The 26331-nt window shown below is 37.9% G+C and overlaps 1 protein-coding gene across 3 annotated transcripts in view; it reads left to right on the top strand.

Moving 5' to 3' along the window:
• The window catches only part of luzp2 (leucine zipper protein 2), a 168064-nt gene that overhangs the window by 102476 nt on the left and 39257 nt on the right, over positions 1-26331 (top strand). For all 3 annotated transcript variants that reach the window (XM_081371840.1, XM_081371841.1, XM_081371839.1), the window contains one exon: positions 23636-23747. In XM_081371840.1, the coding sequence (XP_081227966.1) occupies positions 23636-23747 (112 nt within the window). The remainder of the gene's footprint in view (positions 1-23635; positions 23748-26331) is intronic.

Below are 26331 nucleotides of genomic sequence, written 5' to 3'. Positions count from 1 at the left end.
TGGTTTGTTTTTGCTCACCCTCAAAAATTGACACTTTTAACATGCTATATAAAAATATCTGTGGAGTATTTTGAGCTAAAACTTCATATACACACTCTGGGAACATCAAAGACTTATTTTACATCTTGTGAAAAGGGCATTATACCACCCCTTTAAAAAAAATGTATGACCTCATAAATCCCGCCCCTTTCTTACTATCTACTCTGAGCTTGCATTCAGTTCTGCCTTTATTCAATCATATGATGGATAGAACCAAGGTCCCGCCCTACACTACAGATATATGTCACAACACGGAAGAAATGATCACTGCTGTCTGTGACATTGCGTCTTTAAATGAAAAAGAAAATTGTTGAGGAAAAAAATTCAAATATGAAATATGTCAGTTTATGTATTGATTTTTAGATGTTTTAGTTTATTTTAAACCTGGTTTTCTCTTATGTAATTTCAAGCCATCTTTCAAGTGTTCTGAGCCTCTCAAGTGGGTCCCGGCTCCCACTGGTTAAACGGTGGACATTTCTTTAACTATGCCAGAGTTTCTGGACCATTTTTCCTGAGGCCACCTCATGAGCACATCAGACAAGAGGGCTGAAACTGTGTTGAAACTGCATTCAGAAAGAATAGGACATCAGCGTGAAGAAAATATCCCCAGATCGATAGTGACATGACTCCCCCCGAGGCTATTCACGCTCAGTACAACAGAGCAACATACGTACGAAGAGCCTGACATTTACATCAGACACACAGTAAACAGGACCGGCTCCCAGAGGACTAAGGTGGGCTGATGCTCAGAAAATACACCCAAAAACAACGGGTGCATTACTGAACGCTCCCATTATTGATGCGACAGTCAGAAATTTCATAATGAACCCGAAGATGACTAAATAAACTTTTAAATAAAGAGGAAAGGAGAATCTTTATTGCCAAAGTGAGTTAATATTTAGTGTTATCTTTCTAAAAGCATCCAATTATTTGGTTTGAAGCTTTCCAAATGCCTTACTAAGAAATTTACAGGCTTTGCGAGTTTAATTGGACTTGCGTGTATAAAAGGATTGAAAACAAAGCGAGAGGTATGCGTGCCAGTAAAAAGTAAAGCTGAAAAAATAACCACCCAATTTTTTTTTAAATGTTATTAGATGAAATATTGCGGTTTTATCAAAAACATTTCGCTCTATCTAGTTTGCTCGGCAGGTGATAGAAGAGACATTCTGCTCCTTCATGACCTACATGACAGCTAAGGACTCACTGATGGATTTTAATATCCTAAGCAGGTTGCATTGCGAGGGAAGCTCAAACGACATGCTGTTCATGGAACATTAGTTACATGGTTCATACAGCCATATATTCCATAGAGGCCTAACTTTAAAGCAGAGTGCAAATTAAAGTTAAATTCATTTAGACGATATAACGTGTCGAGTTTTGGACACTGGTGAAAACACATCAGTGCAGTCAACCGAACAGCCACATTTAAGTCCTAGATAATATCTTTAATAGTCAGACCTTCAACAAATTCTGTGATTTATATAGAGTAATCAAGTTGTTTGTGAGAAAGCTGAAAACCTGGACTCGATATCTGTCTTCCTAGCACACAATTTTAGACTTTAGGCAGCATATACTTGTGTACTTGCTGCAAAGCAATTTCTTGGACAAAACAACAAGAGTAAATTGTGAAAAGAACTGATAACTGCAATTTTTTTTTGTCTGTGTGCTGTCACATGAAAAGCGGGGGGAAAAAGATATTGCAACTTTTTAAATAAATGAGATTATTTAAGGTAATCAAATATAGAGAAAAAAATATGTCAAAAATATATACATCATGTCTTTTTAGAAGTCCTGCTGTGCAAAATTAATGTTGAGTAAAATACTGAGTGAAATATTGATGTGGCCGAGTAATAATCCAACTTACCCACCTAACAGTCCTGAATTTTTGCTTCGGTGATACATTTCCGTTCTGTATGAGTTTGATATGAAACCATCAACTTTTGAATGGAGTAATTTCTATTTCAGCTGCTATTCAATATATCAAAGGAATAACTATGCAGTACTTTTGGTGCTCTGAAAAAAATTGAAAATAATCGTTAAACATGATTCTTCTTGAGAACATAATGTATTATTGATGGTAGGGAGGACTGCGAGACGGCTTCTGTAATGGTTTCGGTTAAATTATTTTTTAACAGTTATATCACCAGTTAGTTTGACGCTCTGGATCAGCTAATGAACTCATGAAAATGACAGCTTTATGGCTACAAAGTGTGGATTGGTTAACTCTTAATAGTAGAAATGCAAAAACATATAGATTGATTTTTATTTATTTTTTGTTGGTCTTTCAATACATTTTTAATGCTGTAAGTAAACCCAACAGAACACAGTTCAGTCGTTTCCTGTTTGCTCGCATTCATGTAATTGACTTATATAATAGTGATTCGAGGAAAATTAGCTGCCTACCTCTTGGGGAAAGTGGGATTGACATTCCTATTCTGCAGGGTTTAATCGGTGGCTTTCAGAGAAGTGTACCCTGTCAAGTAATTCAAGCGTTTTAGAGCCTGTGGATCTTGCAAATGTTCCCCCAACTGTTAAAGATTACAACAGGGATTCCACTCATTATTTTCCTATCAAACTCCAAACCGGAAAAAATTGCTGGGCTACAGCCACTGGCCACAGAAGTCCATCACAACGGCAAGGTTAATGGCAAATCACTTTGAGGAATTGATCGTGGGGTGGATGATGGGCCATCTGAGATGGAAGAGCACTGAGGGGGACAGCCATTACTGATAGGGGCAAACACATCTCAAGAGTGGGGTGATAGAAGTTCAACTGGGCCCTCATGCAAAACCTATTGAGTAGACTGACTCTGATGGTTGGTTTGGCCAATATTTCCAAGATATTGCGCTTTTATTTTACTTCCTTTAAACGAGAGTCGCTCATTAATAGTGCTGCTTTTTTATATTGGCATAAAAAGGTCGCTTAGACGTATGTTAAACACTCCATACTAATTTATCTCAGGTCATTCTGTCACAGTGGAAACATTCACAGATGGCAAATTATTAATCATTATTAAATCACAGTGTCAGACTTTACTTCTGAAAACAGGTCAGGAGAAATCATTTCTGACTGAATATGAACCCAGGAATATTCATTGGAATTCATTACTGTCTGTGGGAGAAATTTAGGCTGGAATTTAAATAGGCATTCCCTTTATTTATTTATTTTATTAGTTTGTTGATGCAAGAGCATGAAGCGAGAAAATCCTCCATATTCATGCATGAACAAATCATCACATTTTAAAACATCTTAGAAAAGCTGCTAACACTACAGTTTTAAAATATCGCCTCAATTACTTTCAAATGCGCCTAGCAAGTCTTCTGAATCATAATGAAATAGACGTGCAACGCCGGGATGATAAGTTCCCTCGAAGCCAATTAAAAGTCTGTCTAGTCTGTTTCTAATCGTTTAGGCAATTACTTAACTAATTAGATTAATTGCACAATTTCCATTAATATATTTAAGGATGGTTTAGTCATCTGCACAACCAAAATGTAGCCGTGTTGTTCTGAATTTAAAGGTGTGTATACTGTATGTGATTCCCTTCCTGTAACTTAGGTAAAATATAGATGCACCACGTGTGCCACAGGATCTAAGGTCCATTATTAGCTTAGAAATATTGTATAAGGTATTATTTATTAAAACCCCAAGACTTCAAGAGCAATTTTTGCAATACTTCTCATCTCCTGAAAGAAATAGTCCAGCAAAAGTAGGCTGCCTTTGTGGAGGGATACAAACAAAGCACCAGAAAGGGGTGATTCAATGTCACTGGAGATTTCTGTGCCTGACGTCTGTCCTCTGAAAGGCTGCAGACAGAGTCAGCTTAAAATAGACGTTTCAAAACATGAAGTGCATCGTCAATGTGGGTTTAGTCACCAGGATGTGGCCCTCACGCCATGCTGTGTTTTACATAATGAGCTTAGCTCAGGGTCGGTGACGTGGGGGACCTGAATGAAGAGCCGTCCTGATGCCAAGATAAGGTCTGAACCCCTGTCATTCAGCATCCTCTGTCTTTGAGAGATGTTGATTCATTCTGCAGAGGAGAGAACCACGACAGGTGTGACCTTACATGTATTTCATGTGTGGATCTTAACGGGAACTGATGCAGTTTTTTCTCCCTAGGGAGAAAATGCTAGACCAGTTTAAAATACATTTCTCTCTATGGTTTGCTGGTTCTTTTGTAAGAATAACCAACCGTATGCTCTTTCATGTCCCGTTTTGGCATGTTCAGTTCTTATACGTAATATTGTACAATTATTGTTGACAAGACAGATTCAAACGTATATTTTTTTTGCGTGAAAACAACGGCTCGACACATCAGTTATACTATTTCACTCCCTTTCCACCGGAATAAATAAAAAACATTTCAATATTTATCATGTGAAAAGTATTAGATTTTGACCGTAATAAAGTGTACTTGGTTACCAATGAGACAAAAGTGTCAGTGCTGAGTTAGCTTGAGATAAAAGAAAAATGAAGGTTAAATACCACTAGTGAATAGAATTCAAGTCAAGCTGTAATTGTCAAATAATGCAGGTATGGAAATGTCAAATTTTGTTTTTAGGTTATAAAATGCTTGCCATGAAATTACCCCTTTAAAGTTTAATCTAAAAATGTCATTTCCCTCACACAATGCTCTTAAACACAATACATTATTTGAGATTTCAGGTGTTTCAAAAGTGGCATTTACCGGTATACGTCCAATATTGGACATTGTTAATAGACTAATTAATCCAGTGGAAAGTGGTTTTAAGTGCTTCAATATACAAGAAAAAAAAGATCTCATCCTAGATAGACTGACTGGGTATGTGTGTGCAATGCATGTGCATACAGTGTGTGTTTGTGCACATTAAGTGAGATATAGTGGAATGAATGGAGATGGTGGTTGACCTTCACTGTCAGTGTGTGTCAGCATGCTCCAAACCCAAGAACCAGCGAATGTAATGCAGAGAGACAAATGCATCTCTATAGCACCTGAACTAGCATGACTTTAAACCAGTCCCTGTCCAATGTAATAAGAGGAGCTAGCTTTACCTCACCACTGAAGCAGCCGCCCTGTGTTTGCAGCTGTTTGAAGCTAGCGGCCTCTAGCTGAAGGGTTAGGCTTTGTCTTTAAGCGAAGCCCTTAACTTCTTATGATGAGTTTGGTGGATTTTTGATAGTCTGTATATTTGTATTTGTGCAAAGTTCCCTTATAGGGGCTCCGTTCAATTCTCCCACAAACAGAATAACATGTAACTTACTGGAGGTTCTGACAAATGTTAGTTGCTTCAGTCTACTTAAAATGATTAAAGGACAAGTTCGGTATTTTACACTTAAAGCCCTGTTTACAGATCGTTTCTGATGAAATAGAACGGGTAAGATTAAATTTTGGACAAATGCTGCTGTCCCGAGAATTTTAGGTTTCTTTCGCTTTCCCTGCCCACAGTAGACTGGTTGCATAGGTGCACTGGGACAATCCTTCCTAAAACGCATTAAACTTTCGTTTACAAAGACGTGAAACTCACCGAGTGGTCAGGGGTGTTCACTGATATGCTCACACAAAAATCGCTGCAAAAGATGCTTTCCAACAGGTGTTTTACCATTCGTTGTAAAACTGTGGACCTATTTTTCCAAACGTCTCACACCCGTAGATTCTTCCGTTGAGAGCTTGAATAATAGACACTCCAGCCCAGTTGGTGGCGATAATGCACCTTTGCAAGCAAACCACTGGCATTTGTTTGCGATCCGCCGTAAAAAAAAAAAAAAAATACAAGTCAATGGTCAATGACAAGTCAAAAGTTGGATAAAAACTACGATAAAACCTGTTGGAAAGCATCTTTTGCAGCGATTTTTGTGTGAGCATATCAGTGAACAACCCTGACCACTTGGTGAGTTTCACGTCTTTGTAAACGAAAGTTTAATGCGTTTTAGGAAGGATTGTCCCAGTGCACCTATACACCCATTCTAGAGGTTTTGGGGAAAGCGAAAGAAACCTAAAATTCTTTAAACTTGTCTTTTAATGAATCTGAATGAATTATAAAAAATTTTTTTAAAAAATTCAATGAAGGATTCAATGACGGAATTCTTCACTTGTAACTTGATGAATCAGCATTTTTTTTTGTACGAATCTCTTAAATGAATGATCCAATGACAAATACATCTTTTAAATGACATTATTGCATATGCATTTGTAAGAGTTTCCCTTTCAGACACAAAATTAATGGGAGGAGAGAATTTAAATGAATCACGCAAGGTGATTTACTAAGGTTTGCGCTCGTCAATTTACTAGTTGCGCCATTATTTACCACCCAAAGAAGCATGCGCTCTCATGCTAATTTGCCCTTTTTTAGTAAATCTGGCCCTTAATCTGAAGTATTAGAACTTTCTTTCTTTCTTTCTTTCTTTCTCTTTCTTTCTTTCTTTCTTTTTCTTTCTTTCTTTCTTTCTTTCTTTCTTTCTTTCTTTCTTTCTTTCTTTCTTTCTTTCTTTCTTTCTTTCTTTCTTTCTTTCTTTCTTTCTTTCTTTCTTTCTTTCTTTCTTTCTTTCTTTCTTTCTTTCTTTCTTTCTTTCTTTGCTTGCAGAAATGCTCTGAGGGATGCACTCCTGGTCTTGGGGGAGTTGTGAAATATCTAATTATTGTCTTTGAACACAACATCTCAATTCATGGTAAACAAATTCTTCGAAAGTAAGTGCCCTTGAGGAAAAATAACAAAAGCTCTCCGCTCTGAAAATAATTACGCTTTTATCTCTTACACTTTTGAAATGCAGGATTAAAACAGGCCACAGGCTCGGCTTAAAAGAGCATATCTGATTACATCAAAACACATGGGCGTTTCTTTTCTTTTTTCATTTAATGTAAGCAGTCCTTGTGAATATGCTGAGCATGTGTTTTTTTTTTTTTTGAAAGCTCAAAGTGTATTGATTACTGCTTGTTAATGTGAAGCGTCACTGTGTTCACACACTGGAGTCCAGCACTGTGAATGGGATCTCCTGTCAGGTTTTGATTGGTTTCAGGCAGACAATTGAACAGGTTATAGCCTACCCTTAACACACACACACACACACATCTGGTGCGCATGACAGCCTGAGTGTGAATGAACCCAAAAGGTTGGTACACTGTTAAACCCTAATGAACAGCTGTCAGATGACAGTGAATGCTTATCGGTGACACCCAGGGATCGCCCGTTTAACACAGAGACCATTTTTGAATCCAATGGCCTCATAATTGAGGGTACATTCAGACAGACTCATTGACTGTAGTGAGTAGAGCGTCAATTAAAACGCCTCTCAGAAAGTTTCAGAGTTAAGAAGTGATCAAATTGACTTTTGAGTTTGATCAGTTTCTGAACAAATCATGCATCGAAAGCGATTTTGCTTTGAATTCCTTTTCCAAACAGTCTCTTAATAGGACTCACCCCATCAGCATCAGGGCAGTGCACTCACATACACCAAATGACAAAAGTAATTCTGCCTACAGAAGAGTATTGCCTATCTGCCACACATCTAAATGTCAAGCCTCTACCTGTGGTTGACACCCAATTTGACCACACAGCTTTTTTTCTTTCTTTCTTGGACACCAGTGGATAACCTGAAGAGATATTCTCATTTCTACATGTGAAAGAACCTTGACACCTGCTTTGTGTGGCTCTAAGTGGTCACTGATTGTTCCCTTGACATCTTGTCCCTACAACTTTAATGGGATGTCTAGCACGTACAAGATTAGTGAAACCATTACCCCTTCCTCCAACATTCCCCCGGTCTTGACACTAGCTTTAGTGGTGATGCCTCCACAAATATCAGCCTTTAAAAGTCTGGAGATCACTTAGAGTCACTCCTGCCAATGGCAGGACTGTCGGGTATTTCAGCTGGAACGGTGGACATGATTGTAGAGGAAGAAAGAAAGAAAGAAAGAAAGAAAGAAAACAAAAAAAAAACATCAGGTCACAATCGTTCTCCAGATCAGTTGTTCTTGTTTCGACTGATCCTTAAAGATTATCACGGATCTCATTCCCATATCTGGTTTAGAAAGTGGAAGTGAACAATAAGAGGGTAAACGGCACCACTCATGGTAAACAGTTTAATGTCACAATTTAGCATATGCCATTTTTCACACTACATTAAATAAGGCAGTTCGTTCAGTAAACTAGCAAGCTACATAACAACGAAAATAATGATGCACCCTTGGGATTGTAGATATAACCCTTTTTTGCAACGTTTGCAATGGGAATGTTGCTAAAAACAAGTATGCTATTTTTTTATATTAGTTCCAGGATAATATAACCGCATAGTGATATTAATACACACTACCATACTGTATACACACTGGTTGGGGTTGTATGATTTTTAATGTTTTTAATCTTATGCTCATCAAAGCTGCGGATATATGATCGAAAATACCGTAAAACAATAATATTATTACAATTTAAAGCAACTGTTAAAAAGTTATGTATTCCTGTGATGACATTTTCAGAAATTTATAGCATCATTACTCATGATCCTTCATTACATGATCCATCAGAAATCATTCTAATATGCTGATTTGCTGGTCAATAATTTTTTTACATTTTTTTTCATCGTCTTAAAGGCACAATATGTAACTTTTTTGCTTTAAAAATAGCAAAAATCACTATATCTATGTTATATATATTTTTTTTAGTTGTGTACTTACATTATCCCGACTGTTTCCAACAACTTTCAAACCAGGAGAAATTTGTAATTTAATTCGAGAAACGTCCCGTTTCTTCATTTCCGTTTTGTCGCCGCCAATGGCGTCATATCCGCGTTGTCCCTGGTTTCCGCTCATGCTGCCATAGTAACCAGAGCTATGAACCAGAGCCCTCTGATAGTAACCAAAGCTGAACCTGACGCGGACAACTTTGTAGTTCGCAATGTCTATTTGCACGCTGTTGTTGTTTCGTTCAAACATTATGGAGCATAGCAAGCAGACTTTGGATAAAAAAAGGAGAACTAAAACGAGAATCAATATCAGCGCGGTGTTTTTGAGATGCCGAGAGCTCCCATAGACAGTAACGTTATATAAACGAGAGCTCCACGTCCGAGACTTCGATCGCTCCTACATGTACTTTATTAAACAGGTGAGCACATTTACATAAAACTAATCAATGTTTTATAACGTTCAACAATGATAAAATGTCAGAATATGATCTGTATGTTATTCTAATGTTGATCTAGCTTACTGCTAGTCTCATACAGAAAACTAACACATCAATTTCAACACATTCAAATGCAGTTTAGTGTGATAGTGTAATGTTAGACCAAGTGAAACAGCGCTGCGTTACCTACCTTTGTCTAATAAACTGACCTGTGAGTAGTAATTCTGCGTGTAGTTCGGTAGAATGAAATGTCCATATTCCTTTTATATCCGCGGGACTCGCGTCGCGTTTGGAGCTGATTGCTGTCTCTTAGCAATCCCAAACTGCTTCATATCACAGTCATGATAAAAGCATCGATGTATTCAGTCATCCATAAACATTATTAGATCGGCCGGCTTGACGTTGACGACAAGATCCATAATTCTTAGCAAATGTTGCGTCATCAAGCGACCCCTAGTGGTGAAAAATGCCATAGTGTACGTTTAAACAGTTGTGCTGAATATATTTGTGGTTTGTCAATGTAAGACCCATCTGTTAGCAATGGGGGGCAGAGACTGAGAGGGCCACATGGAGCTACATGGACAAATATGCACCAAACAAGCCACTTTGAAATGTTGCTGTTTTCATGAATACAAAAGTTGGGTGACCCTCCCCTCAACAAAGAATGATCCTCCCCTCAACAAAGAATAAAAAGACATGACTCTCCCCTATTTTCCTCCGGTGGTCCATTCCATAAATATCGAACAGCCCCTAAACAATGATTACCAAATTTCTCTCTCATATTGCTCCTCATAACCACTGAAAACGGTAAATAAAAATCGAACCAAAAGTCAAATTATTATGGATGTTATCTGACATTAAGCGTTTCTGCTTCACATTTTCAGCAGGGCAGCGGAGCGGCTGTGGGTTGACTCCCCACGTTTCTCATGGGCTTTATATATAAGTCCTAACGTGAAAAGCTTTACGTGGTTTAATGTACCAAAACAACGATCACCAAATTTCTCTCTCATATTGCTCCTCATAACCACTGAAAACTTTCAAAAAATCTAACCCAAAGTTCAATTATTATGGACGTTAAGTTAAAAGTGGTGGGTACAAAATGACTCATGACGAAATCTGGTAGGTACGCGTAATCGCGAAATCGACGCCTATGTAATTAGTCAAGTTAAGTTCGGAGAAGTTACTATTTTTATTATTATTCCTCATTAATGATAAACTATTGCAGACCGGTGGCTTTTTAGCCTTTGAGTAAGGAAAGGAAAATAAGAATCTGCTATAGAAATGCATCTCTCTCTCTCTCTCTCTCTCTCTCTCTCTCTCTCTCTCTCTCTCTCTCTCTCTCTCTCTCTCTCTCTCTCTCTCTCTCTCTCTCTCTCTCTCTCTCTCTCTCTCTCTCTCTCTCTCTCCCTCCTTTTACATAAATGTGTAGACACACGGATGCAGATGGATCAGTAGAGGTTGACTGAGGTCTGTTAAACAGCGACATCATTGGTTGGGATCAACACTTGGAATGATTCCATTTAGCAAACATTGGCAAATGCAGAGGTTGGCAGCTTATAGCGTAGAAGAGTCCAGCCCAGAGCGCCACTAAGACGGATGAGGGGTCAGAACTGCAGAGAGACCTTTAGCAATCTGTACAGCGTAAGAGACGACTGCCATTTGACTGAAACAGGACTTGTGAGGTTTCTCGCTCCTCTTGGCATGCATGCATTGCGAAGATGGCATGACAATTCATAATGCAGGCGACGAGGGTTAATAATTTCTCCTCACTAAGGAACCAGGTGCAAGCCCGCGGCAAAAAGCGAACACATTGAGCCGGCTACACTGAGAATAAATAGCCAGTACTGCCACTTCCATAAGCACATATGTGCTAAGCAGGGATGTTTGATTCCCTATTTACACTCTGAATTAAAGCCTTGTGAGAAAACATTGCACCTGAGTCCGATTCCCCATGGGAAGCTGAAGATTGGCATGCTAATTTAGTTCGGCTTCCTCTACCTGTACGTGACAATAAACAAAGTCATTCGAAACCTCATTCCCACACACACAAATAATTGCTCTTATTATCTGATATGTAATCAAAACATATTATTCCTGACCAGAAAGGCCTTAAGTTTTCATCTGTCTAAACAGCTGCTGAAAAGGTTTGATTAAGGAAATGACACGTTTCGTTCTCGGATTTGACCCCAGCGTTTCACATAACACTTACTTTGGGCAGTGGCTCGGTAATGAGGCGCCACACGACACGAGGGGACACAAAACACTTCATTATGGGCTGCGGTGAATCATTTTTACTGCTCGTGTTCATGTGGGCTTGCAGTCTGAGAACACCTTATCACTTTCATTTAATCCAAATTGATGTAAAAGGATTGAATGCTACTTGATACTGTGCATCTTTGAAATGCAATTATGGCCCCGGTGGACCAATAATAGTCTATTCGGGGTAACATCGGCACTTATAATTATGAACTGATTTTAATACTCTTTCTGTTCCCTAGTGTGAAAGAAGAGAGCAAGAAAAAAAACACCATTTGGGCTTGTTTTGTAACTGATTAAAACTTGAGTTTCCAAATGTTTTTGAAAGAAGTCTTGGTCACACTTTAGTTAAGAGTCCAATTCTCCCTATTTACTAACTATTAACTTTTGCCTCAATAAACTCCTAATTACTGCTTATTAATAGTTAATAGTAAGGTATTTGTTAAAGTTTAGGTACTGGGTAGGATTAAAGGATGTAGCATATGGTCATGGAGAATAAGGCATTCATATGTGCTTTATAAGTACTAATAAACAGCCAATATTGATTTTGGAACTTGAGAATTGGAACTAAACTAAAGTGTTACCTAAGTATCTTATGCTCACCCAGGATGTATATATTCGATCGAAAATATAGTAAAAAAAAAACGGTAATATTGTGAATCATTACAATTTAAAACTTTTTTTATTATATATATATATATATATATATATATATATATATATATATATATATATATATATATATATATATATATATATATATATATATATATATTATAATATTATTTATTCCTGATGACAAAGCTGAATTTTCAGCATCATTACTCTAGTCTTCAGTGTCACATGATCATTCAGAAATCATTCTAATATGCTGATTAAGTGCTCAAGAAATTTCTTATTTCAGAAGAGCATTTATACCAAAATCTTTGTGACATTATACATTTATTTACCGCCACTTTTGATAAATGTCATGCATCCTTGCTGAATAAGTAATTAAAGTAAACTTATGAACTGTAGTGTATGTCTCTCAAACCTTCTAAAACATGTAGGCGTCAGCATCTTCTTATTACTAAAAAAAATAAATAAATAAAAACCTTGACATTTCAGGAGCGGATTCGGTTATGTAGAGGTTCATTTGTCGCCTGATCGTTTTTTCGTCTTCTTTAATAACACAAAACGGCAAAAAAGAAAATCAAATTAAATTTCCAAGAAGGCTCATTGAACCAGGGCAGCGCTCCTAAACGCTCCACTGGAGAAAGTGTGTACACGCGTGTCCCGAGCTTTTGAAAATTGCCTTTGGAGCACAGAGGCCCTGAACCATCCCACAGCGACACTTTACCCTTCCTCACACTAAACCCAAAAGGTCATTCTTTTGTCTTTGCAGGCTCTGTCAGATCGCTGTCTTTTCTCATATGTGAGAACGCTGAGACACTGTGAGCCGGTCAATACAGGTATCTGAGGGTAATGGAAAGAAAGAGATTGATTTTTAATGTTTCACTGCCCTTTGGAATGAAACAAAGACTCTTCTCAACATATTGGTAATCTATGCGACATAATTAAAATGCGTACCTAGTGAATTAACCAGGGATAGATACTCTAGCCTAACAAGATTACGATTTTAGTCAGTTTAATATTGTAGCTACGTCTCAGGTGTTAGAAAATATGAGATGAGGGCAATCATACTTGAAATTTATTTAGATTAAATCCAAATGAAGATTTTCTAGGAAGTCAAACATCACAAGTTGTGATTTGTGTACCTCCTGTGACATTTCCCTCCATAATGTTAGTGGAGCAATTTGTCAAGTCTGGTCAGTATGGCATATTGAGTTGTGATTTGTAGGATGAAATTGCAGCATTGCATGCTGAACTGCTTTTGGCTCAGTATGGGGCTGGACGATTTCCAAGCATCGCTCATTCTTTTTTGCTTTTTGCTGATTGATCACTGCTACAAACACCTTTGAATTGTGAACCTATAGCATTCCAGAGCCTTTTTTCTTTAAATGAAATAGCCTTTTTCAGAGCATCAGGTTATGTAAAGCCTGCATTTACTGCCATGACAGATTTAAAGCTAATTGTGATTGTGATAAGGAGATTATTTGGAATCTGTTAATGCACGTAAAAGCACAAAAAGTCTGCATCGGTGAACATCCATAAGACATAAAACATTGCTACTAAGCAAGATTACTGATAGTATAAAAGCTGCTCTGACTAAAGCTAATATTTTACATTATTAATGTGCATTTTGTATTTCAAAACAAGTCTTTGCATTAAGCCCGTTCACACCAAGAACAGTAACTATACCATTTTAATGATTCTAATTCTATGAATGGGAAAGTACACAACACTAGCCTGGCAAGCCAGACCTACATCAAGATGTTGGGTCTGGCAACTCACCATAGTCTTGGCTCAATCCGAGGGGCGAGATAAACGGCTGTCTTTCAAATTCCCTCTGCACGCAATTGGACAGCGCTTCAACCAACCAGAGCGTTTTCCCAACAGCGGCGCTAGATGATAGATTCAACTTTTGCCATATCTGGCCGGCAAAACTACGAACACATCTTCCTTTTTTTAAGAATGACTTTTTTAGGAATGACCGTTCTTTGCTCTTTTCTCAAAGAAAGACCTAACTCCAAGTCCTCCAGAGTCGCGGCCAAAGCCGATTCGAAAGATGTTCACCAGCAGCAGCTCTTCTTTGTTTTCAAGTGGCAGGTAACTGTCGCAACTCTGTCGTCATTATGTTAAGCCCGCCTTGCCTACTCTATACACGACGTGATTGGCCTGACCCAATTTAGGTTTTTGCAGCTCGAAAGTCAATGGAGAGTTGCTAGACTGCCCTGGCTGCAAAATACATTTTGCTGCCGCTAGGGTGCGTCTAGATTTCTAGGCTAATTTCATTCAATTTCATTGGACTCATTTCTAGAATGATTTTTCCCAGCTGATGAACGATAAAAACATTGACAGTCAATCAGAATCCACCCTGCTTTGAAGAGCTCGAGCATTTAAACTGCAGTGCGCGCTTATAATAAACAGAGCGCTATTGTGTGTTGGTGTGGACGCTAATATGGTTATCGTTAGTTATCGTTCTTGGTGTGAATGGGCCTTTGGTGGTGGAATTATTCAATGACTCTTTCTACATATTACAGTAAGTCAATATAGGGGTCAATATAGCGATATTCTTGAGTCTTTTACTTAAATGACCTGGATGATACCCAGGATCAAATTCTGTTTAGTTTAGTCAACTGATTCATTCATCATTAAAGGTCCCGTATTATGCCCCTTTTCACAAGATGTAAAATAAGTCTCTGATGTCCCCAGACTGTGTATGTGAAGTTTTAGCTCAAAATACCCAACAGATAATTTTTTACAGCATGTTTAAATTGTCATTTTTTGGGACTTAGAAAAACGCGCTGTTATAGTGTGTGCCCTTTAAATGCAAATGAGGTGCTGCTGGACGACACAGGGGGTGGAGCCTCACGAGCTCGCGCTCAGTCTCTCAGGACAATTTCATCTCACGGAATGATGATAATATCAGAAACTCTCAGTAACGGTGTTCATTTCGAGTCGGACAATAATTCCTACAGAGTCAGAGTGCTGTATAGAGATGGAACAGGTATAGTTTAGTAGTTTAATTACGGTTATTATAACGTATTTGTCATCTGCTTGTATGTATCCATTATGTATTAATAGCCAAGTCTGCTGTTTCGGACCAGGTCCGAATGATGATCAAACATATACTGAGTTTAATAAAGTTTATTGTACATCACACAAAAGATGAAGCGTCAGTTTTACTTCAGAAAATCACCGTAAGAGCTGAGTTAACACAGTGATTAGAAGTGCGCAAGTACATAAACGAATTTTGGTAGAGTTGAGGGAGCGTTCCTGTGGGCGGAGGTTAGTCAAAAAACGGTTCTAGTGACGTCATTAAAGAAGGAAGTAGAGGGACGTAGTCCAAACGGGCTGTTGTATGTAGTCAACTTCTGTTAAATAAAATATCTAGCTTGGCATTGAACTTTGAGCTTTATAATTTTACAGAAATTATTTATACTCTAACAACAACATTACACACTAACTAAAGTTTGAAACATGGGATCATGAAGAACGGGACCTTTAAGGAACAAAACAAGGGACTAGATCCATCTGAAATTACATACGTAAAGTGTCCATTAGATGTGCATGAGAATCTCCGTGGAAGTAACAGGTTATCCAAATGACATTTCACCTTCTGTTTTATTAATACTATGAATTTGGACATACTACTTTTTTCACATCCTGTTGTTCACCTGTTATATACAGTAGCAAGGAAGCATGCGTATTTGGACATGAGTGAGTCATTGAATGGTTCACTCAATGATTTATTCAAGAGTTAAATGCACCAACTATATGTGGCTCGGAGACGCACAGCATTTAATTCTACATTTACTTCCTTTGGAACAGTTGTTATAGACAAAGTAACAGGCAATGTTGTGTAACTTATTTAATTTTAACTTCTTGTTTGTTATACTGGTGTATATATTCAATTGCTGATTATTCAGAGCCTCCTGCTCATGTGATATGCCCATTTGTTCACAAACTGACAATTCAAATGACTGCTGTGTACCACAATAATAGGCTTTATTTCATCTTTGATTCTAGCTTTAGGTTTAATGACATATTTGTGTTTTAAGTGCAGCCTTTTTCAAACTCATTGAAGCGCACTGTGTTATCAGGCTCTTTATTATATACATGTATATGTCCACCCTAATCCTACGAGGCAAACAAAAATAACAGTGTTTGGCCATGTAAAATAGATTCACTGAGTGCTTGTCAAGGGCATAATATATTGCATTAGGATACACCAGCTAACTGACTCACTGCATGTATGCTGCCATATATTTAGCAGTGTGCAGAGAGGTACAAAATGTATTCCAGGTATTAAATTGGCCTAATAAAAAAAAAATCCTCCAGATACTGTGACAACAATACCAGTCTGTCTGTAATACTGGGGGCTTTAGACACTTCCAGCTGGGCATTATTAAACCGCTTAACATCGTACCAGACAAGAGAGCAGCTAGAGAGAATCATATCACATGTCTGGAGTTGGATTGGGAGTCAAACATATATGGCAAACAACCCCTGTACCTCCCAGAGAGACCTCAATTAATTTGTTATTTTAATAGAACATGCAGGCTATGGCTGGTACATATCTAGTCACGTCTGCATGCCTAAATGAAATGCTCAATAATGCATTATGGATCATATTTCAATTTCAAGATTACGCCTGGGACAAATTATTAATGAGATATCCGGCAATTATGAGTCAACTCTAAAGCTCAAACTCAAGTCATTTCCAGGAAAGCAGAACGACGGTGATCTGAATACCAAAACAGAGACAGAAAAGAGTGCACTGGCCGCAGGTTGTCTCCAGATGTTATTGTGTAGTAGAATTGTAGACGAGCATTTCATTACAACTGCAAATGGGAAACAACATAAAACATGAATCGGAAATTTCACGCCCCCTCAGTCTCATAGAAACAGATTATATGTCCACAGAATGACAAGTGCCCTAATTTTAGCTTCAACCGCACTAATGATTTTGTGCAACCATGATTTTCAAAGCATTCTGGCATGTTGCTTTGCTTTAAGTGCAGTGTAATCTTATCAAACTCATTTCATGTGTTTCTACTCAAATAAATTCACATGTGAATTGGTTTTTGTTGCGTTTGGCATGGCACGCTGTTATCCTGGTTATTCAGTGGACTATTATAAACTGTATTGTGTTTGTAAAAAGCATGTAAACGGGGCTGAGGAGCCTTTTTCTGTTTATTTCCTCCCTGTGGCATTGAATTCTTTGTGCGTGCGTTTGTAAGAGCTGTTGCATATTTATTTGCATTCTGCGACTGTGGAAGGGTTTTATGCAGATTGAATAGGCTAGAAAGTGAGGAATTTAGATGGGCAGTTGCGTTGCCAATATTATTGACATTATTTCTGTACCTTTACCAGTATTTGTCAATGGCCACAGTGATTCCTGCCAATTGCTTGCTGCCACATTTATCTGGCTCAAAGAAAGACAGTGCATAAGGACATGCATACAAAAGACACTGACATCCCGGCACACGGCGCTAACAGTTCGTTTAAGAGGAGTGATGCTGCGTTCCCCAGCAATATTTCATTTAGTGCTTGCCTTTTTATCTCTCTTTTCTCCTCCTTTTTGTTCTCATTCATATTTAATGCAAAATTGACATAGCCACGAATTTCAAAGCATGCAGAAAATATATAGAGGACTTTAAATCCCAGGATGTTTAGTGGCAGATGTTTGGTCATATTGCTCAGCAGCTGCAGGATCCATTCATCTCTATTTGAGCACAGCAATTAAAGTATTTAAAAATGCAGTACAGAAGTTATTTATTCTCTATTGTATTTGTAAGTAAAAACTATAAATAAACTGCATAAACTTGTGCACTTTTAGGTAAGGTACTATATGTGCATTTATTGTTTTTGAAATCGACTTCAAAAAATAGTTATGAGCGTGACAGCTAATCTTCAGCTACAAAATGCAGTAACACTTTATTTTACAGTGTCCTTGTTACATATGTTACATGTACTTTCCATAGTAATAACACTAAATTACATGCAACTAACCCTCAACCAAACCCTTATCCTACCCTAACCCTATAGTAAATACATGTAGTTGCTTAATATTACTCAGTGCTTAAATATATAATTACACTGTAACAATGACACCTTAAAGTAAAGTGTAACCCAAAATGCTAGGTGTGTTTTAATTGGTTGGTCATATAAAACACACAGTAGTGGCCAAAATTCGTTGTTATTGACCCTACAAGTTCGATTAAACCAAATATGAGGAAAATATTTTAGATTTTTTTTAAATATGAGGCAAGAAAAAACACTAAACTTAGTTAAGGTATTTATCTGACTAAGTTATTTGGCAAAAAGATGGGTAAACTACAGCTACAGGTTTTATTTTACCTTGCAAACGAAAAACAAAAAGCTCACAAACGCATTCATTGACAACAACATAATCAGTGATTAATAGTTCCCTTTTGTTTTTGCATGTTCATAATTTCTTTGTATGACAACCTGGCTAAAAATTCTATCTGCACAATTTGGCATTATTCATTAAGTTGCATCACAAATAAAACAATTGACTTGCATATATTATAAGCATATATGCAATACGCTTACAAAATCGTTTAACATATTTTTAATGATTTGAATAAAGGGTAATGTCGTCAAAATTCCTAGGCCTTACATCATATATTCTCTCTCTCTCTCTCTCTCTCTCTCTCTCTCGCTCTCTATTACCTTATGTAAATAGAATTCATAGAGTCCCTCTAATATTCAGGGTGCTACGAGTTCTTTATGGGATTATATCATTCTGAAAGCACATAAAATGGCAGGAAACGTTCAGTCCAACAGTGGCTAATGGAAGATGAGGAGTGATGGGTCCTGCCTTGTTGGCTAAACCCCAATCACACTCCATCTGATCTTTACCTCCGCGAAGGCCTATATAGATCCATACTGAGCCGTAGCAGCAGCCTGTGTGAAACTCAGCACTTTCCACTTTAATGACCAGGCCTCAGCACTTCTTCATTACGGAGGAAGATCAGTTTCATATAATTCAAAGTCGAGCGCAGAAACTCACTGGGTGGGTAGGGAGGTTCAGTCTAATGAGGCCGTGTGCGCGTATGGTTGTTTCTCTGCCTGTCGTGTGCTGTTATTCAAAGCTCCCTTCATCCTGAACAATCACTTTTTCAGAGAGCATCACCATTCATGTGTGCAGATTGTTTCTGGCAGATCCTTACAGCTAAGCAACTTTTCTTCAAGGAGGATTGCGGTTTATCGTCAGCCTTCACATGGTGTGGCTTTAATCAGAATTATGCGATCGCTGGCAATGAGGAGCTGTGGAGTACAGCGTGCGATTATAAGCCTGTTTGTCTGACAGGCTCATTCTCATTAGAACTCTTTCTGTGGTCTCTCTCGTATGAGAGCCTGCCAAAACGGCTGTGTCAAAAGAGGTCACAGCATAATTGTCAACCTGTGATAGTAATGACCAATTTATTCCTCATATTCCCGACTCTGTGGTTATCTGTACCGTTGTGACGATGAAGCTGTTCGGGAGGTCGATAATATCGGGAGAAAGTTATCCGGCAGCATTCCCGGTCATCTAATGTCAGCTGCTTGGCATTTGTCGTAATAAGTGACGATTTTGTTCTCTTGAACAAGTGGGATGGAAATGCTGATTCACAAATGTTTAATGTAATAATCCAGTTTTGCACATCAGTTAAATTTAAGGTTAAGTGCAGCTTTGGATGGAAACATAGCTCATGTGGCTCATTTATCACTGCTTTGGCACAAATGCATTCAATGTCATTCAAATCACATAAATTCTTCTCTCACTTAGACGCATTCACTGCCAAAACTCGATGTACCTACAGGCCAATCATACTCTTTTCTAAAATATTAAACTTAAGTTCAAAACTTAACACAATACAAAACTGAATAAGACATTTCTACAGTAACGCCATGTTCAAAAACAGCTAGTCTTTAAATTTTATTACCATCTATACAAAAGTGGAAACTTAAGAATACTTTCGTACTGTAATGTAAACGTGTTTTTTTTTTTTTTTTTTTACGTTATGAGTGCCGAAGTGTGCTTTGTTGGGTCACATCCTTTGCTAGTCTTATGTAAGAATGAATTGATTTGAGACGTGTATGAAGTGTTTTGGTAGCTTTAGTGCAGTGCAGTGTGCATGCTAAATGAACTGCTGTGCCAAGCTGAAAGTTGGTTGGAAGAAGAGTTCTGTGTGAAGAGTTTTGAGAAAAGTGACATATGTATTGAGGAAGTATTGTCCTAGAACTGTAAGTACACTTTTGAACTGTATATATGTCAAATGTCAAATTAAAGGAACACGCAGACTTTTTGGGCTTTTTGGCTAGATAAGTCCATACATACCCTTCTCATCTCCGTGCGTGCCGTAACTCTGTCTGACCGAACTCTCTGCTCCTCACCACGGGGCTTCTCAGGTGCTGAGAGCAAATCACTCCGCCCAAGTAGCAGTGCTTCGCCTTCTGAGAATATAGTTCCCAGTATGTATACGGTTAGAAGATGGCTGTGTCTCATGTGACCTTGTTATTTGTACACGCTGTGACTATACAAATCACAACATGTAAATAGGAATTTAGAAATAGGATTTTGTCACTTATTGGGAGCAGTATGCTAGCTGGAGCCGTTTACCTCCAGTCTTTGTGCTAAGCTAGGCTAGCGGTGGGTGCGTCAGGCAGAGTTACGGCACACATTGAGATGAGAAGGGTATGTATGGACTTATCTAACTCTGGGGATACGGTGAATAAGCTAAAGTCCCAAAAAGTCGGCGTGTTCCTTTAAAAGTTTTAAAGTAAATTTGAAATGTTTGTCATGCTTTAAATAAGTACACTTTTAATATGTTGACTAAAGCACACATGCTTGATTATAATTTTAACTGTGGTGTGGTATTTGATATTACATTTAAAGTGAATAAATGTTTTATTATTCATTTTATATGTAATAAATTGCAGCTTTATTATAAATATGTAATTACAAATATATTGAAATACATTGGGGATTCATGTGCATTATTTTAACGTTGTTTAGTTTTTATTTGCGCTAATTCAGCATTAGTAACTTAATTTTTGCGGCATCAGTCGCGCACTCACTCAACCTCCGAGGATCTCCCGTTCTTTGCTCATTTTGATTTGTGAATTCAGTGAATTGCTCACTGGAGACTTGCTCCGACCAGATCATCGGAATCAGTGAGTTGTTGACTCGAGAACAGATGCAGTCAAATCAGTCCAATTCACAAATGAATCTTTCAGTGTTATTTGCGAACCAATTTAACAGGTTAATTGAAAATAATCAGCTTGTTCACGAATCGGACATTGCTATCGTGTGTAGGACTGTTTCTTCAGTTCAAAATAACAAGGAACAACATGTTTTTTATGAAATGTAGTGGAGTAATAAGTGATATTATGCTTTGGAATGTAATGAAGTCATAGTAAAAGTTTCTGTCCACCATGTAACGGAAGTGAAACGGCTTCTTGAACAAGATGAAATGTAGGGTGGGACTTGATTTTGTCTGTGGGGAATTGATTGGATCGTTGGATGGTTGTGGTTTGCTATTGGTTGATCTAATGTGAGTGACAGGTTGTCCCGCCCTCATGCCAGTAAATACGTCATCGGAGAAGAAAACAGATGCTACAAGAGGGAGGGGAAGTTATTTTGATCAAAGATTGCGAGGGCACATCCATTTTATAAATTAATAGTGATGTGCACAGATAAAAAACACAACACATAGACATCTTTGGTTGAATGGCCGTCAATGAATAGAAAGATGCCTCTTGCTGCCAGATATTATATAGCTGTGCCATTTAGCAGCAGGGGCTAACTGGGTCAAACTAACCAGCCAAACCTTGTCCCCTTGTTTGAGCCAGACTCTATTATTGACCTCTCATTGGTCTGCCCTAGATGAGTCCAACTCCATTGACATCTAGTAGAGAGAGCGTGATGTTTTTTCTATCTCTATCTGTCTCTTCCAGCACACACCCTTGATCAGTTTCACAGACATCACACTGTGGGAGTTTTATAGGCATGATGCCTTCCAGCATGATTTATTTATTTCACAGGTGTTGCTTTCCTATCATGGAGATTAGTATGACTGTGCTTTGGTTTCCCTGACATATAAAGGTTCAGCTACAGCAGCTCAGGATGCTTTGGCAAAGAACCCATTTGTTGAAAGCATTTGACTGTACTCTACATAACTTATTTATGATTTGTATTTGGGACAGTGACAAAAGAAAATCACGGCACATTATATTTATTTCTTTTTTGTGCTGTGCACAGCTGTGTCTGTCTTTTTGGGTTGGCAAAGTGTTGAAATTCTGACAGAGAAGTACGGTATAAATATGTATATGTGTGCATTTATGTGGGTGAGGCTGGTTGTTTTGTAGCTTAGCATTCCAGGGGATTGAGTTTTGACTGGTTAGCAATGGCCCCTGCTGGTAAATATTGACATATTTCATGTAATTCAATTGCATTTTATATACACTATCGTTTCAAGTACGATTTTTTAAAAGAAGAAATTCATACCTTTATTCAGCAAGGATGCATTAAATTGATAAAAAAAAGACATTTATACTGACAGAAAAAGTTATTTTGAACTTTGTTTCCTGAAAAGAAGTATCATGATGTATCTAACAATGAACAATACTTCTATAGCATTTATAATTGTTAGTTTCACCATTTGTTAATACATTATTAAAATCAAAAGTTTTATCTGTTAACATTAGTAAATGCACCGTGAACTAACATGAACATGAATATTTGTATTAACTTACATTATCAAAGGTTAAAGGTGCTGTAGGTAATCTTTTACTGTGCTAAAGCATACAAATACCATACTATGTTTGCAGAGATTTAGGAAACATGCTATGTTCACATACTTGTTTCTTTGAAAAACAGTGCAACAGCCAGAATCAGAATGTGTTTTTGTTTTGGTCTGTATGATCCCGCCCACTGCCAATTTACCCAATAGTATCTCGACACCCCGGGTTGCCAGTTGGCGTAAAACACAGCGTATTGCAGTCATGGAAGCCAGCAAATGAATTGGGTCAGAGAATCTACTCAACCTAAAAAGCCTCGACATCCATCTAAAAGTCTTTATGAACGGGAGCATATTAAAACGTGGATAAATCAACTTCCATTGCCAATTGCGCTCGTTCCTGTTTCGTGTCCTCAATGTGGCAACCCGCGTGAGCGTGAGGTGGAGCGGGGAAACAACCCTCTCCAATATTTCGAATTTAAACTGCAGTACCCATTTCAACCACTAGCTATCAATATTACATTCTGGACCTTTAATAATTGCTGTAAAAAGATATTGCTCATTATTAGTTAATGCATTAACTAACGTTAACAAAGTAGACCTTACTGTAATGTGTTACTGAAAGGCTTTTAAAACATAAAATATTTGTAGATTTTTCTACCTTAGACGTCAAGAAATCCTGAAACAGACCCTGACGTGACTTTGAGGCGAGGTCACAAGTTCTTTTTCAGGATTTTCGTCATGAACTATTGGATGTTTTCTTGAGTTCATCACCCACTCACAATGGCTTGAAATCCCCCAGGCCGCTGTAACCTGCCGTGCAGAATGAATTTGCCAGGCCTGCCGTAGATTTAAAGAAGTCATCTTTCTATTTCTTTTCTCTTCCTGTAGCTATGAGGGGCTGGAGAAGAAGCTGAAGGAGGTTTTCACAGAGAGGACAGGAATTTTACGACAACTCTCCAAAACATCAAAGGAGCTGGACAGCATCAAGGGGAACCTGCAGGTAAAACTCTCTCCTGCCTCCACTGTGTGCTGATGGGAAACTTAAAGGGATTTGTGTTTCTTTCAAAAAATGTAAATAATCCATATGAGTGCATCTTTGTTACATGATTTAATGCTTGCAGAAGGAGGAAGATTTTTCTTCAAGTGAGCGAGGCGTCTCATTTCATATTCTAACTCTTTGTGACTCAAGGTTTTGCACTAGCTGTAATGCGACTTATGGCGTTTCTGCTACTCAGATCTTAGTCTGCTCTTATCATGTGTTGCTTTTGATGCCTCCATTCTGAGGTGTAAACATTTTCTATACCTTAAAGAAGTATTGAAATATTATTTAGGGCAGAAGTTTTGTCTCTTTTTGTTTCTCTTTTTTGCCATTTTTTATACACATTTTTGTGTTCTTGTGAATATTTCTGACTTTGCAAAGGCTTAAAACAAAAAGCACATTGTTAAAAAAGATTGTTCTCAGCCTCAATTTTAAAAGGGTAGTTCACCCAAAAAATTGTCATTTGCTCACCCTCACCTCGTTTCAAACCTCTATGACTTTCTTTCTCCTGCGGATCACAAAAGAGGATTTGTTTTTTTTGTCTGCGAGATTTTACCCATGCAGTGGAAGTTTGGTAACTGTTTGGTTTGGTCAAAATATATTTTGTATCCCACAGAAGAAAGAAAGTCAGACATGACGTGAGCAAATGAGGACAGAATTTTCATTTGTTGGTGTACTGTCCCACAAATTCACAACCTACAAATAAGGCTTGTTTCTTGTTCATTGCGACGTTAGCTAGCCAAAGTAGATGGGTAAACTTGCTGGCTGAACTAATAATTGCAAATGAAAGCACCCCATTACACGCGATTACGTGAGCGATCTCTCAGAAAATCATTGAGAGCAGAATTATCTGTTGGATTTTGTACTGTGAACAGGACACAATTAACCACTAAACCAATACGCAAAAAGTCAGCCACTAAGCAACTACGGTATAAAAAACTGAGCTGCATTAGTAAGCCTGGCAAGCAGACATGTAAAGCAGTGCTGGCGCATATGGAGACAGATTAGGCACAAAGAGAATGCATTATTCCAGGCATCTGAGCCAGTCAATCAAATACTTGATTGCCTTGTCCAATGGCAGTCAACCAGGCACTGGTGCCTGAGAAGAAAAAAACATGCACTCCAAATGCATTCAATCTAATTCATAGAGTGATTTATTGTTCTGCTGAAGTGCTTGGAGCGTTAATGGATAAGGACAATAACGGCGTAAATAAAACTGACAGAAATAGTTTGAAAGAGCTTTTTTTAATATAGATATATTGAAAAATATATCCATCACTGAAATGGATCATGATGATTTTGATGCAGTTATGTTTCTGTATGATCTGTTGAGATTCAGTGTGTCACTTTCTGCATGTGAATGCATAGCGATGTGCGAGTATAAGTGTAATGGTTCTGCTAGGATGTTATGTGGTGTTGGGTGTGCAAGAGTAGCAGAACCTCAAGGGCCCGACTGCTGAATCCCTGGCCCTGCGCCGAACTGCCAGATCCCTTGAGTTTAAGGCCGGGATTTCCAGTGGATTTGTAAAACCATGATCAACCATGACCTTTTTAGTGTGATCAATTATGTATATGTGACCAGTTAACCTTTTTGTTGAGCAGATTTACTGTCCATACTGTTTATTTTTATAATGAGATCTCCCCAGAGTGCTGCTCATCATCATTAAACTTCTCCTGATGGAGCCTGTAGTCTTGGCAGGGGTTTGTGTGTTTGTGCCGGCACATTCCTGCCAGCTTGGCCTGAAAAGACAGCGCGATGCCAATCTCAATACAACTCAACAGCTGCACAGATGGTCTTCCCCTGACAAAGCTTTCCTGCTGTTAGCTTCTGGAAACACAGAAGAGTCCGAGCGGGGCGACAGAGCAATAGTGATGACCAATATGTTTCATGCCAAAGAATGTCAAGTAGAACGATGTTGTTTAAGTGCTCTTTTCTTGTTTCTTGTTCATCTTTTTTGTGGGACATTCTTTTGTTTAAACTACTATTTATTTGCTCTCAGAGAATAGAATAATATTGTACTGTTTTGCCGAAAATATAAACAGGAGTAAAGAGGACACACCCTTAAAACCAGGTCTTTTTAAATGGACCCCAATGCTGAAATGATTTTTACAAAATATAGATTTTTAGGGCTGTCAAAGTTAATGTGATAACTTTGGATTTTAAGTATGATAAACACAATTTCTGGTAACACTTTTTTCCATCTATCCATCTGTCTGTCTGTAAGTACTGTATCTCTATCTCTCTATCTACAGTATATATTCTATCTATCTCTCTATGTCTGTCTGTCTACTATTTTATAAGGAATGGTGATGTGGATGCAGAGGTGTATGACACATTCAACACTTTTTTTTTTTTTTTACAGAATTTTTTATCATTAGTTTCATTCTGTTTTCTATGGAAGCTTGTTTCCGCCACTGAATAATAAATAAATAATAATAATTGCGACTTTTTATCTCACAATTCTGACTTTTTTTCTCACAATTGCGATATACAGTATCAAGTCAGAATTGTGAGAAATAAAGTCGCAATTGCGAGATATAAAGT

This window comes from Scardinius erythrophthalmus, assembly GCF_964197995.2.
Source record: "Scardinius erythrophthalmus genome assembly, chromosome: 8".
Taxonomy (NCBI): Eukaryota; Metazoa; Chordata; class Actinopteri; order Cypriniformes; family Leuciscidae; genus Scardinius; species Scardinius erythrophthalmus.
Note: the sequence above shows the minus strand (reverse complement) of the source record. Positions and strands in the feature narration are given on the sequence as shown.